The sequence below is a fragment of the Pteropus medius genome, unplaced genomic scaffold (genome assembly GCF_902729225.1).
Source record: "Pteropus medius unplaced genomic scaffold, Ma_sr-lr_union100, whole genome shotgun sequence".
In the NCBI taxonomy this organism is placed as follows: Eukaryota; Metazoa; Chordata; class Mammalia; order Chiroptera; family Pteropodidae; genus Pteropus; species Pteropus medius.
This window is the reverse complement of record NW_024346062.1, coordinates 13,136,739-13,152,768: the sequence shown is the minus strand read 5'-3', so window position 1 is coordinate 13,152,768 and position 16,030 is coordinate 13,136,739. Positions and strand designations below refer to the sequence as shown.

Here is a 16,030-nt window from a genome sequence, read left to right as displayed (position 1 = left end):
AGTTCCTGTCTATGCTCCAGATCAGAACCTCTTGTTGTAAATAAGAGATACATTTGCATTTTATTATAATTTTATTTCCCGATTTCACATGTTATATTGAGGACAAATAGTGGTATTCATTCAGGGAATACATTTATTAGTGAATTGAGTATCTGGAATTCTACACTAAGGGATCCAGATCTTACTATTTTGACTATATTGTCAGGTATACCATAACAAAGAAAATGATGTGAAATTATAACAGAGTTTCTGCTTTCTGGTATTTGTTTGCTGAATGAGTGAGTACTTTTCATCTTTTTGATGGGCTGCCATATCGATGTTACCCATTTTCCAGCACTGGCTGTCTATACTTCCTTGCACACCATGCTGCTATGAGAAACTGACAAGGATACAGAGGAGCCGATTACTACAACACTGTTGAAGGGATATTAAAAAATATCAGGTTTGACCAACATCGGTATGCTAGCCAGTGCACTTTCTGCTACAATTTACCAGAGATTATTTGTTAGACTCAATGTGCTTTCTTGTACTGGGAGCTACTCTCACTAGTTCTGATTGTAACACATTTTAGGACTAGACTTAATTTTTTAGGCAAGTTCAGATACTTTATTTCAGCAATGTGTCTTAAAATAATGCATGATTAAAGTTGGTGCTGAAAAAGTATTATTGACATTTTTCTCTAGACTGTAGTAAAATAATGAATTTCATTTTCAAAGTTGAGTTTTAAACTCATTGAAAATTTCACCCTTTTCAATCTTTTAAAAAATGAAACAATGAGCACATATATCCATATATAATATTTAAGTATGACTTAAGTATCCTTAACTTCAGTGAGGAAGAAATTTCTCTTTTCCAACAAGTATTACCAAGTAATACCTACTGTGAGAACTTAGCACGATGGAAGAACATATATATACGCATATATGCACAGGCCCATGTGTTCAGACAGAAGGGTGGGTGAGGACATATTTTTTACAGAGAATATTTAATAATGAAAGCCCATCATTTCAAAAGTCACCAGTTCAGAATACATGATTTCATGAAGCAAAAGCCAAGAAGTATATCCTAGCTGCCTAATACATACATAGGAATTAATTATAAATGTTTGTTTGTTGCTTTATTTAAATAATCCTGGTATTCAACAAGAACCTACTGTATGCCAGATCCTGTGCTAGACCCTTAGGATATAATAGAACTTATATCCAGTGGAGAACTCGAGAATCAAGTAATTACTGAAGGAAATGTATAATGACAACTGTTTTAAGCGCCGTGAGAGAGGGATAAATATTGCTGTAAGAGCAAATATAAGAGGATTTGTCCTAGTCAAGGGGACAGGGATTATCTAAGGAAGTCAAATGAGAGCTGGGGTCTGAAGTGTGAATAGGACTTAATACGGCAAAAAAAAAACCAGGAAGAGAGGAAGTATTTCAAGCAGAGTAAACAACACATTCAAAGACCCTGTAGCTAGAGGAACCAAGCTGCATTTCAGGAATTTGAAAAGTGTTAAAACTAGAGAAGGTGAAAGCAAGTGAGTGTGGGAGATCATGGTGCATGATGACAGAGCAGAAAGGAGATGACCACACTGAGTAGGGATCATTGGCCACGTTAAGGTTTGTGGTCTTCCCCCAAAGAGCAGTGGCGAGCTAGTGGAAGTCTATAAATAGGAAGTGGCATAATCACAATTGTTTTTCAAAAATAGCTCTGTAGCTCCATTGTAGAAAATAGATGGAAGAGTTAGAATGAATGCTTGGAAACCAATTAGGAGGCTATTACAAAAATCCAAGTGGAATATGGTAGAAATTTAGATTAGAACTGTCAGAGATAGAAATGGAGAGAAATCAGCAGGTTTACCTATAGGAAGAAAAATCTACAAAACTTGGTGGTGGAATATTTTTGCTTTGGGAGTCTTTATTATTTTAATGAAGGGTAGCACTTCATAAACAAAAAATACCTAAGTGTTTGAGGTCTTGTATATCCCCAAACCATGTATACTGGCAATATTGCTAGAGATTGGAATGATATGGCAGCTGTAGTTATTTGGGTGATTTGATGATGGAGGGTGTACTGAATTTTTACATTAAAGGGATATTTATTAAGTACTCTAAAATCAAGCTGAGGTTTTCAGGGATCAAATTAGTATCAAGTGGTCTTATGATGGAGCTACTAAGTTGTTCTAAATTTCACAGAGGTATATGTCAGCACAGGCAAAGAAGTTCTCCACACAGTTTTTTCTTCAACGATTTTTGTAAAACATCCTTCAATCTCCATAGCTGCTCAAACTTATTATTTAGGCACAATATCTTTCTAATTTAAAAAAAAATCATTTAAAAATAATGCCTGGTTGTTGATCATCAGTGATTTATCAAATATGAATAGGGAAGAAAATGCACGGATTACATGAAACGGTTATACATTAAAAATCTGGTATCGTTCATCTTCTTTTCTTCTTTTTCCTTTCTCCTCATCCTATTTCTCCAGCTACGTTCACCCTTAACACAGAGTTCTTCCTGAAATTCTTATGCCGTTTTCTTGACTTGAAACCCTTTGGTTTTTGGAAGAAATCATTTACTAACAAGTATTATTCATTTACTGCCTTATTTCATGCCCTTCTCCTTCAGAGTCCCAAATAGCCCTGGATTTATTCTGTGGCAACTGAAAAACGATGTCTTTTTCCCTCTCATACTAATGCAGACTCTCACTTGTCTTTTCTCTGCATAGGAGAAGCACTTGGCTTAGCCAGGGCTCAGTGCCTCAGAAAAGACACAACACTTTCAGCCTGTACCAGTCAGCCTCTGGCTGATGAACTCGCCTGACCTCAGCCACACCTGAGGAACAGAGAGGAGGATGACTAGTGTGTCTATACTGGTTCCTCCTTGTGGATGCGGTCAATAACCAATAACCAGGAACATGGGGTCGGTTATAGAGAAGGGAGCTTGGTCAAGGGGTGGGGAGGAAGGATAAAATATCCCTGGTAGGAAGTTCCCAAGTATCCTAGCTAGTATCCTAGTCTGGTTTCCTAGATTTGGAGACGGTATTCTAAGCATATGCTTTACATTATGAAAATTTTTAACGAATCGTATAAACTTGTTTCCCCTCTTCGTTTGTTTTGGTCTATGTAACAGTTCTATAGCTATTTTATTAAAATCTCTAAAACTGTAGGCATCTGTTTAAAAAAACACTTATTGATCATCTACTAAGCATTGTACTAGATCCTATAACTTCCTCTTTATTTTTTTCTAAGTGTTCGGCAACCTCTGGTTAAATGGAAACGTCCTGATGAGGGACTTTAAGGCTCTCCAGTGAGCAACATGTGTTCCCTTACTTGTAACCTCTGTCCCAACCATACAAACTCCTGCTAAGTTCACTTCTCTCAAGTCTAAGCTTCTTCAGTGTCACATGTCCTACCCCAAATATGCCTGTACTATACTTTCCTTCACCTCCACCATATATCTTATCGCTCCTGGTTAAAAATACTGCATGTATACGTTATTGCTTCTGATTACTTTTCTTATGATGACCTCTCAAAACCTAGTCCAGCTTTCTGTACCTAGTGGTTATTCGGTGGGTTGCAGACAGATATCTATGAGGATTTGATGGGATGCTTCAAAGGTGCAGGGAAAGGTATTTTAAGTTTTTTTTTTTCTTCAATATTTAAATCCCTGAGATTGTCACAAAAAAATTAAATAATAATTTAATTATTTTCCTTTTAAGTTCTTAAAATTAGTATCTTAATGAAATTAGTCTATTGCTCATCTCAAGATTTCTAATGACAACAATGAAGTAGAAGCGGGTCACTGTATTTTCTTCATTTTGTAACATGTCTAGTGTTAGCTAAGTATATTTCTCTGGAATACATTTGAAGTTTCTTGGTTAAAAACAATGAGATATTAGTGTATCTTCAAATTAATTTTTTCTATGCCTGAAATACATAATATATTGCTGCAGTAAAAATGACAAGCTGAATTTTTACAAATTATCCACAAACAAATCTTAGAGAAATTCCAGCTCAAAATGCAGCAAACCAGGAAATCGGTTACTAAATACTTCACAATTCCTTTTAATATCCTGAATAGTGTATAGGGAAGAAATAGAGGATGATTTTGCATTGACTTTCACACAGTAAAATTATAATTCTGTTCTCTTTGATTATTAGCTCAGAAATAATCTATTTAAGCTTTTGAGACAAAACTTTAGTTTGAAAATCACGTTTATTCTTATCTGTGTTTATAAAACTTTGCTAAATATTTTCTGTATATCAAAATGGAGAATGCAATATGAGTTTCAAGAGCCATTAACAAATAAATCCTAATAATCAAATAGGAAATAAAGCATTAATATTAAGAAAATGCTATCAGAGGTAGGAAGAAATGAATAAGGGGAAATACAGAGGACTTAGCATCACAAAGTGCTGGGATTTCCAAATCAGTTATCTTGTAGATTTTTATACACTGTTAATACTGACAACATATTCCATGAATAATGCAGTTGGGGTAATTTCTACTTGTGTGGATTGCCAGTTCTGGAAATTAGTAAAACTGAAAAATGAGTTGAAAAACCTATCAGCCTACTGAATCTCCTTAAGCCTCTAAAACATGCCATGTCTAATTACAGCAATTTAAGAGTATTGTATGAGTAATAAGCCAAAGTATTTCATAGTTGCTTGTATTAAAATCTCCACTTAGTTCATGAATGAGTCTTTTAAAAAAATTCTAGATGTGAACAGATTATATTTCTTTATTTTTTAAGTTTCAGCATTGTGTGTACAAGAAGCCAAAATCTTCATGAGGGGCATGCTGATGAATTGCATGACATAACTGTCACTTCTGTTTTGAATGCATGTTCTGTTTCTGAAACTGCAAAAGTGTGTGGTGCATATATGTGTGTCCTGTATGTGGTATTTTAGTCTGATAGTGTGTTTGAGTTCTTTCTGGCTCTTTTTCTAGCAGAGTTCAATCCACAACTTTCTTCATTGGAGAATTTGTGAAATAAAAGTGAGTTAATTTGTGTTACTCACTCTCTTAGATTACCTAGAACTACAGATTGCTTGGCTAAAGCTGAAAAATAGAAAACTCTAAGAAACATATGAGTTAACCCTAGTTGGTCTTTAGTGAATTAAAAAAATATTTTTCCATGTTGGTTTATTTTTGAAATTTTTCTGAATTATTCTGTAAATAACATTTGGGAAAAAATTCACCTGTAAAAAATATATATATGCTTTATTGTATGTACTATAATGTCTATCCATTCTGTGATTTTTTATATTTACAGTAGCCATATGATTGCCTTAAAAATCACTACAATGAAAGATAAAAGCAAAAAATGGATCAAGTTATAGAATCTTTTAAAAATATGATCAGTTTTGCAGCTCTATCAAGGCCATATTTTATTTTACTTACTTTTTATTGCCTTCAAAGAAAGTTGAGCTGCTAATGAAGGATTTGAATTTTACTATAATAATATTAGATAATGACACTTTCAAAAACAAATTCATATGTTTCTCAGCTGAAGTTAAATTATAGTGCAAAACATAAATCTTATTTTTCTATAATTTGCTTCACCTCCTATCTTTAACATTCCCCAAACAATCTTTCTTCTCTAACATGTCTCACGACAAAAGTAACAGTATTAATAGTATGTCTGTTAAATTCTTTTCTACTCTTTTCAGTGTTATTGAATATATACCTTAACCTAACCATCTGAAAAGAAAACAAGAGTAGGGAGTGGGATACTTAAAGCCATAGTTTAGCTACTTGTCTTGACTCAAGAAGCCCAAATTTTGTTATAAAATCTAGGGTCACTTTGAGAGTTACTGGATCTAATAATAGAACTGAAGACACTGAATCCGGAAAATAATGAATTGGTTTCCCAAATGGCCAAATCTTTCATATTTAGACTAAAGGAAAATACTGACTTGTTTGTATCAGTGTCCCGATCTGAAAAATAATACCAGACAGCCAGTTTGTAAAGCCAATTTTGAGAGCCAGGAAAAATGCCAACTCTATAGTTTGCTTTACATATAAAAGGCTAATTGTATGCAGTGGTTCTGAGACAGGAGATATAGTTTGGCAGTAGTGAATCTGCATAATATTGAGTGATATTGCCCTAGATTCAACTCTTCCTCATGTTCTTAGCCTCTTTTCTATGCTATTACATATCTCACAGATATAGAATTTTCTAAGGTTCTTAGATCCTAGATGATGATGGTAAATGACCATGACTTAAGAGATTTTACTTTTTGATTTATTTAGTTGATTTGACTCAAAACATTTTCTCTGGGAATTATCATTCTTAGTCTATTAAAACTCTCTTTCTGAGAGTTGAACATTTATTTTCTGACTATTTTATGGAGCATTTGTGTATATGGCATACCACAGAAGTATTTGGTTTTCACTTGCCTTTTAGTGATGATGGAGAAAATGGTGGTGGTGATGATGATGATGATGCTGATGACAATAACTCATTTAACTTAAACAACAAACATTTATTACATATTCACTACATGTCCATCTCCACAACCCAATGGTGGGTTTTGTTGCTTTAAAATGAACTGGATGTTAGTACTTAGAAAACATATAAAATGTTTCTATAATAGTATTCCATAACACTGCTTTGCAGTTTCCTGGCTTCATCTGGGGAAAAAAAATAAAGAAAGAAAGAATTATTCTAACTTAGGAAATCTATTACTGTTCAATATTTTGGTCAACATTTAACACAGAGTGTATTTAGGGAAAATATAAACTGTAAAATGAGTACAGAAAAGAGGAATGTATCCTTATTTTTGACAATTTTATGATTTTCTCATTTTCTACTCTAGAACCTCTGCATAATTTCCTTGTCTTGGTGTAGGCCAAAGGTTGTCTTCTATGTGACTTAATCTTATATTAAAATCTTTTTTGCATTTTTTGTAATTTATGAGTGGTTTCCGAAATGGTCCTACTTTATAGTGAATTCTGCTGAAGGTGATATAGTTCTTCAAGGCACCAGTGCACTTCTTTTGTATACAAGTATGCCAAGCATGTCTACAAGCTATATTCTTAGTTCCAAATATTCCCTATTGTTCACTTCATTCGTCTTAAAGATAATTATAAAGCTAAGAGAGGGTAAAGCGGTTAATCAGAAAGTTAATATCTCAGTTTTCATTAAGTAGTTTTTAAAACTGGAGAGGAAATAAATCTTTGGATTTTTATCATTAACTTTTTGCAAAAGACCAATGGTCTTGGGCACTCATCACAAGTCTCTATAACCTTAATTAAAACTTGCAGCCATAATACCCCTTACTATGACATAAAAAAAGAAAAAAACTAGTTTAACGGCCATGTTATGGCTAAACATTTAGCAAGAAGATCTACTAATAGCCATCACAATATACAGCATTTTTTCTCCATTTAAAGCATTTGCAGATTCTGATGTAATTAATGATTAACTGTAAGCAGAGACAATTCTAAGATCCCATTAAAGCAACACACTTAGAATGTGTTTGAAGAGAAAAATTATTATATACCTGGTAAAATCATGGTTCATCCTCAACCTCCACCAAAAAGGAACAGTCACCAGTCATGAGATTCAATGTGTTTTTTTCCAGTTAATAATTAAGATATTTTATATTGTCCATTCTGTTTAAAATATACCATTCCATTTCTTTGTACAAAAGAATAAAACAAATGAACTCTCACCAGAAAGACTGCTTGAATGTTAAAGGTGCTTCTTCTAGCTGTGCATCTGTGAAAAACAATTTTTGTCTTGTATAGTTGTTGCTAGAAATGTTTGCTGTTTAAATGTTAAGCTTCCTCTAGAAACCAATTGGCTGCCCTGCTCTGTACTTGAGTGATAAGATAATGAAAATGCTTTATTTCATTTACAGACAATGCTAATGAGGAAGAGTTGGAAAAGATCAAGTAAGGTAATTCTTAGCATGTGATCTTTCAGCTTTTCTTGTTGAGAACTATCAATCGGCTGCTTTCCCAAATTTCTCTCATACCTCTTCAAACTATACCACAGGATTTCATCACTCTTCAATTGTTATTTATTTTTTCCCATACACTTTAAGCAAACCATGTGATGCTTTTTTAGTAAGTAGAAATCACACCAATCAGTTGCACCCAAATCATCCTCTTGCTAATCTCTGGTCACTTCTCAGCATCATTCTCAGCATCTGATTTCTGTTATCTCTACCACAGGGTCTAGAAAATGTCTTTGCTCTGAATCAGGAATAAAATGATGAGACAAGGATAGGGACAACTCCAGAGAGACAGAAGATCCATGTAATTTACTGTTTCTGTTCACTGAAAATTGAGTCTAAGGTTTCCTAAACTCAAAAATCTCTGTATTGCTACATCTTTGGAGTGTATAATGAGAACAGTTTTCCATCATTGCCTCTTCTCACTTCAAGAAATAAACAGCTTCTGGAAATGAGAGGAGTTTATAGTTCCTGTGACTTATTAAGCCCTGGCTCTTAAAATTTGTAAAATATATAAGATATAAACTAAGCTTCTAATTTGTTCAGTGGTGGAACCACTCTTGGACACAAATAAATATCAGGATGAAATTGATTTTTACATGAATACTTCTTGAAATAAGTCAAAAGGAGTTTATTTGTAAAAATCTTGTTTGCTCAAATTTCTATTTTAAAAGTCAGTATTCCTTTTTAATAGTGACTAATTTTTTTAGACCCTGGAACATGACAATCTTTTTTCTTCCATTCTGATTGAATCTCATGCTATTAAATTTTTCTTTAATTTTGTCATTTTTATTGTGACTTAAAAAAATATTTATATCAAGATGTTTTGTATTTATGATAATGTCTTAATTTGCTTTAACAAGTTTTTATAACTGCACATTTTCTTCCTAATTCTTGTAGAATTAATGAACAAAAAATAATTTGGTTTACAAAAAGGTCAGGGCCATATTAAAAATCACTTTTTCATTTTAATAAAATCTAAAACATTTAAAGAAAGTTGCCGAATCCTCCTGAATTAGTGTTCACTGTGTTTTTTTTACTGACCAAAGTTTCAAGAAGTCTTAAATGTTTGCACTGTTCATATTTGTATTACACTTTTTCTTTGTAATTGTACTTCAAAATTAGTGTTATATTAAAAGTATATATTTTAAAAAATTTATGTTATTTGGCTTTCTTCATTCTTTCTATATTATGATATATCTGAACAAAAACATTATAATTCATTAAAATGTAACAATATTCTCTCTTCTGAATGTAGTTAAGACATAATGCTAGAGCAGAATATTATATACTATTTAGTATTAATTAGTGCAAATGATCCATTTTATTGTAGTATAAAAGACAATAAATATAAAGATGCTATAAATAATTTATTTAATTTATATTTAAATTCTGATGATAAATTAAGTAAACATAAATTCACTTCTTTTTCCTTTGGTCTACAAAAATAATTAGTAAGAAACATCTATTCTCTACTACTTTTATATCTAAAATTCTTTGAGTTTTCATTTATTATTAATAATCCATTAGTACATTCAGACTGGTACATTTTTCTAGCTTGCCATTAAAGATACAAAATTTTCTGTATCTAACTTTGCATTCATTGGGTTACTTGGCAGATTATTTTTAGTGTGTATGGGATTATGGCTTGTGGGGTTTTAGCCTAAGAGATTTTGAATTTTATAACATTTAGTGGGATAGTGAATGCTGAGTAAAGGAAAATTAGTTCACTCATTTGTTTTCTTCTATGAGAACATATTAAACAGTTGATAATTGATTAAAATTTTCACTGTCCCCTAAAACATCTGCTATATTTGTTCATATTCATGTTATAAGAGCAGAATATTAAATTCAAAATCTAAGGAAAGTTTGAAATTTCAGTTACCATCTAGTCTGCCATCCTTCACACACTGAAACAGCTCCCACAATTTTTTTCTCCAGAGATGAAAGGAGAAAGGATGATGTTCAAGTACAATAGTCTCCCCTTATCTGTGGTTTCGCTTTCCACAGTTTCAGTTACCTGTGTTTAATCACAGTTGGAAAATATTAAATAGAAAATTCCATAAGTAAACAATTTATAAATTTTAAATTGTGTACCATTCTGAGTAGCCTGATGACTTCTTGAACCATCTCATTCCATCCTGCCTGGGATTTGAATCACCCCTTTGTCCAACGCCTCCATGCCATATATAGGCTCCCAGCCTGTTATTCACTTAGTAGCCATGTTGGTTATCAGGTTATCAGATCAGATATCACAGAGGGAGAGAGAGGTCAGGAGAGAGACAGACAGAGAGACAGAGAGACAGTGAGACAGTGACAGAGACAGAGACAGAGAGACAGAGGGGGAGAGGGAAGGGATGGGAGATGGGGAGTGGACAGGAAAGGGGAGTGGGGAAGGGGAGGAAGGAAGGAGACAGGAGAGAGAGAGAGGCCACATTCATATAACTTTTATTATAATATTTTATAATTGTTCTATTTTATCATTATTATTAATCTCTTACTGTACCTAATTTATAAATTAAGCTTTATCATAGGTATGTATGTATGAGGAAAAACATAGATAGAGTTTGGTACTGTTCATGATTTCCAGGATCCTCTGGGGGCTTAGAACTAATCTCCCCCAAAGATAAGGGGGGGACTACTGTAAATTGTGCTTTCTGAAAAACTAAGAGAGAAGTGACTATACTGTATAGTTTTGTTATTATTTACTATGTTACTGTTTTGCGGAAATGCATCCCTTTTCTAATTATTTCACTCTTCCCCTTAAAGATTCGTGTGTAAGGATTTTTCCTCTTTTATTTTTGGAAAGAGGATATAATTAATTTGCATTACATTTAATTACAGGTATTTTAAATTTGCTATAACTATGCTCAAAGTCAAAGGTGAACTTTTCTAATAAATAGGTCATTTTTTTCTTTGGGTTCTTGATTTATGAGAATGAGGTCCTTTGCTTTTTTATATCAGGGCTTTGATATGCAGCTTGTCTTTGAGCAACAATGGTAGTTGTTAAATCTGAGAATGATAAACTTTGTGACAAAGACTTATATATAGTCAGATAATGTTGTTAGATATTTTCTCCAGTATGGAGTTTTTCTAACTTTCCTTGTATTTTTTTCAGAAGTGGTATAACCACGGAGGCGGGGAAAGCTAAATTGGCATTGTTATGTTTTTAATATGCACATTTCCCCTGCAAACAAGTGAATCAGCTCATAGAAGTTCTCATTACTTAAATATCTGCTTGTCATTTTTTCAATGAAAATATTATTCGTGGCACTCACGTAACATGGGGTTGTATTTACTATTGAAAATAAGAGATTTAAGGGATAAATAGCCAACTTGACAGGGAAATTGTAATTGTTCAGGACCGACTTACATATTATTAGGAGGAAGTGTGTTATCATCAAATAACAAGCAAGAAAAAAATACACCAAGTTTACCTCTGAAAAACAAGAATGTATAAAATATGTGCTATGTTTAATGATACGTTAACCAGTAGATAGCTATGATTCTATAATATCTGCTCTTCTGGGATTGATAACATTTAAAACACTAATTCTGGTTTTTCTATCAGCACAGTTTTCATCATGCATATTTTTAATTCTGCCCCACATTCAGCTGTTATAGAAAAATGTTATTTTAAGAAGAGAAAGATCAGTGTCTCCCTAAACTTGTGCAACTGGATAATTATCCTGGTCAAAGAGTTTTACTTATGTGACAAAATGCATTTTGACAGAGAAATGGTAATACTTTGAGTTATATCAATATTTTACTCTTTAGAAGAAGCTTATCATTGATAATTTATTCTGATATTAAATTATTCAATGAGAAAATTTTATGAGCTCAGAAGAGAAGATGTATATGTATTTCGTGAATTTTGTATTTTGGGGTCAAACAAAAAATGGAAAAAATAATGAAATAATTATCTCTATCCGATGATGAACAGAAATTATTTTACACTACGTTGTGTGTGTTGTGTATGTGTATTTTAATGTAGAAAAATGAGTATCAATGAATGTGATACTAATAAACTTATATGCTTTCAATAAATCACTTTAATTTTATGAGAAATAACCATTGTGATAATATAAAGATATACAAGTTGCAATTTATATTCTAAACAATAACAGTTTAGAATTGTTTTAAGAAGAGTTCATCCTTTGAATAATATAATATAGAGTATGTGATGATGTCTCATTAGCATATCTTCTGTTACTTGATGCCTTATTGTTTTTTAGTAACATCTTTTTTTATAAAGATTTTATTTTAATCACTTAGAATAATTTAAATGAACTATAAAACACTTTACTCACTGGTTGAATGAAGCAATTTTTAACAAGACTTTTTTGGCAAGGATATTGTTAGTTTAAACTAGAGAGCATTTTCAGCTCTTAGTCTGAAGGGCATAGTTAAACTTGACACCTTGGATGACATATTAAAAATGCGTCAATGAAAACCTCTAAGTGCTTTAATTTAAGAAATGGTAGAGAAACAATTTAATACATTTTTAAGTATCTTACACAGTCAGTCAGACATAGAAAAAAAAAGTCATTATTTAACAATTATCAGATCCTTTCTGCAAAGACTTCTTTTCCTGATAATAAATAGGTGATATTTTTAAAACTGCAGAAAATGAAAAGTTTCTTAGTCATTGACCCTCTCAACTGTGAGTGACCAAAACGACTTCTCTTTGGCATCTCATTTCAAATTATTATATATATATCTTTGAAAAACTGAGATGCTTACATGGTTTTGAAGGAAATACAAAATTTTTTTAAAAATCCTTACTTTACTGCTATTTATACTCCCAAATCTGTGTTATTTTAAAATGCTATAAAGTCAACCTCATAATTAAGACTTCTGAGAGTTGGAAGTATGGCAATGAACCAAGGGCAAATAGCATGTACATTTCTATTATGAAAGGACTGTATTTGTAACCTCAATTGCCTAAACTCTTAAAATTTGTAGGAAGTTGATTTAAAATAGAAAATCATAATACCAATAAATATTTGACCATCCCCACAAAAATACATGGAGCCATAGTTAATATTTTATATTGAAAGGATTTTTTCTTGGTATGTTGACAAAATTTCCCCATAGATATAAAATATACATTTTTATGTATTATAATTCATAACTACAGGGTTTTGCTGTAACAATGGCATTACATTTATTTGACCACTCTTGCTGAATTTTTAAAATGTTGTGGACCCTTCAGGGAGCAAATCTGTATGAACTGGCACAAAGCGAAAAGGACAAAATATAATCTCAAGCAGAGGCTGGATTCCATGAGGTCTGTGTGCTAGATCTAATTGTAGGGTTGCTGATTGGCCTTTTTATTGCTAATGTGTGTTAGGCAGCAAGCTGATGGTTTCCTAACACCCTTTCCGGGCTAATCAAAGGGAGGGAACTAACATAACCTCCAGGATAATGGAGCTAAGAATTGGTGTACAGGTTAACATGGCCTTTAATTCAAAGATATATATATGTGTGTGTGTGTACATATATCACATATATATCAAGCATGTATATAAGACACATATATGTATCTTTCAGTTCAATCGAGTGTGACTAGGAGGACATCTATTGGTTTTAAAGTCCCCTAAATGTCCACAATGAAAAGAGATCATAATTTTGTGAGGACTCTTTCTTAGCCCTGGTTGACAGCAATATATTCACATAGTGCATATGTGTATTTATACATACATATACATATGCACAAACATACACACATGCATGCTAACACTAACACACATATATAAAAATTTTAAGATAAAATTTCTAGAAAAATAACAGACAAAGCAAAGCCATGTTTCAGTTACAGGGCAGGTCCTCTGGGGACCTGAGATTGTCTCTCTCTCTTCAGCAATATTTAAAAAGACAGCTGGAGTTGCAGAGGGAATTGTATTTATATTTAATGAGTATAAATGATATGAACACCTATTTGAGTAACCAAGAAAACAGGAAAACAGCACCTCTGTGAATTTCTATTTACCTCACCTCCCTGTTTTCAATTACATAACTATCCATATAAGTTGAGTCAACATGATGGAAGCATCTGAGAGCCACGGCTTTTTGATAATTGTTTGCAGTCTGACCAGGAAAGTCTATAGAAATTACTTATTTATTAATTAATTTATTTCTTTACCTCACAAATGCCAAAGAGGTACTGATAAAAGGAAGTTACGTACCTGTAAAACCATGCTGTGTAATCGAGAGTGCTACCTGGCCTGACTTTGTCATTTGAATCTCAGGCGTCAGAATTTCAGATCTATCATGAATATTTTGAGTATTGAAGAATTGTGGAATTATAATTTCATGCATTATGCTTAAAGGCCTGTACACATTAAGGCTGATAAAAAAAATCACTTTTAATAAAAGTTTAGTGACTAACCTTTGGTCACCTGATGCAAATCCTTAAAGTTTTCTACACTATTTTATATAGAAGGCTGAAAAATATCATCGTAGTCCTATGTTAGGGGGAAAAAATGAACTGTCCTTTAGTTTTATTTCTCTAAGATAAACATATCTTTCAAATTTTTAAATTCAAAATGTTAACTTTTTAGATTCATAGTAAAAATTTTTACCTTTTAGGAAATTTATTAGTGTACATTGGATTTTTGGAGGCAAAAAAATAGATTTAAATAAAGTATTACCAACAGATCTTGCTACTTTAATAAGTTTAAAACCTCAGCAGAAATAGTTCAATAATCCGTTACTCAGAATAACATCAATAATTTTCTCTTATCAATTTGATATCTCTGGTTTTTGTTCTGTTTCCTTTTGCTGTTACTTTAAAATTTTAGCACTTTTAAAATGGCACTTTCTCTCACTTACCAACCTCTTGTCTTGATGGTGACTGAAGTGAAACTAAATACCTACAATTATGATTTAAGACGTCTTCTTGGAAATTCATGAAGAGCTTATTTTTCTTGCCCTCCATAATAAAATCACCACTCTTCTTTAGAACACATTAACGTAAGGCCAGCTCTTTTATCGTCGTTATTTGTTATTGTTACCATCAGAAACTAGTGAAAGCAAGGCCTTGACGAGTCCACTGTGAATGTTATATTCATCATAGTAGTAAGTGGCATAAGGGTCCATGGGAAAATTAAGTTGTTTCATTTTATATAAAGGCCTAAATTTACATGAGAATGTAGGTTTTTGTAAAATGAAATATAAATTTCACTTGATGAATAATGACAGAAGTAATTAAACATGGCATGAATAGCACAGCCTAGGGACTTCAGTGGATCCAAAGGTGGCTAATATTTTTGTTTTTCAAATTTTAACAGAGAAGCCTAAGTTCTAAATCTTGATCATTAACCTCACCATCACTGCCACCACCACCAAAGTCATCAGTCTCATTTTGTTTTTTGCATACTGGTCACATGATTAGGACATTACTCTCTGTGTTCATCTGAGGAAGAATGGAAAGTATGGAGTTGGTGCAGTTGCAATATCAGTCGCCGTAGGCCATCTAACCTGTAAATGAATTTGTGATACTTGTAAATGTTAAATGGTTGTCTTATTTGTTGTAACTATTTTGAGTCTGCAGCCAAGACTTTCACATCCATTTAAGTTGCCTTAAACATATATTACTTTAAGATAAAACTTACTGTTAGTTGTATAGCTTATATTATTGATTTTGGGAAAATTATTTATGTAAGGAGATATCTGGCAATAATTTCTTTAATATGATGTTTTAAAATTTTTCCATATGTTGCTAAACATGCTGCTTAATTTAAAAAAAAAAGAACTGGAAATCAAAGAAGAGAACTGGCAATAGAAAAGGAAAACATGCATCTCTTTTAAAAAGTAGAATAAGGTTTTTGAGTTAAAAAATAGTATAGCATCAAAAAAGACTGCAATCATTTCATCTAAGGTTTGTGCCCCAATATCCAAATATAAGTGTATTCTTTAAGGATTTTTTTTTTTTCAGAAACTGATGTGACAGTGTGCTAAGTGTGATAGATGAGAACCATAACTGTAAATGTAAATGAATTATAACCCTGTAGTGATGGTAAAACAATGTCTTAAACTCAAGACTGTTTCCTTATGACCTCGGACATTAGT

At 32.4% G+C, this 16,030-nt stretch overlaps 1 protein-coding gene across 23 annotated transcripts in view; it reads left to right on the top strand.

The window, feature by feature from the left end:
- MCTP1 (multiple C2 and transmembrane domain containing 1) overlaps nt 1-16,030 on the top strand; it is a 447,851-nt gene that overhangs the window by 228,219 nt on the left and 203,602 nt on the right. For 17 of the 23 annotated variants that reach the window (XM_039875100.1, XM_039875102.1, XM_039875103.1 and 14 more), the window contains exon 6: nt 7,862-7,900. The exons of the other annotated variants lie outside the window; for them this stretch is intronic. In XM_039875100.1, the coding sequence (XP_039731034.1) occupies nt 7,862-7,900 (39 nt within the window). The remainder of the gene's footprint in view (nt 1-7,861; nt 7,901-16,030) is intronic. 23 annotated transcript variants of the gene reach the window in all.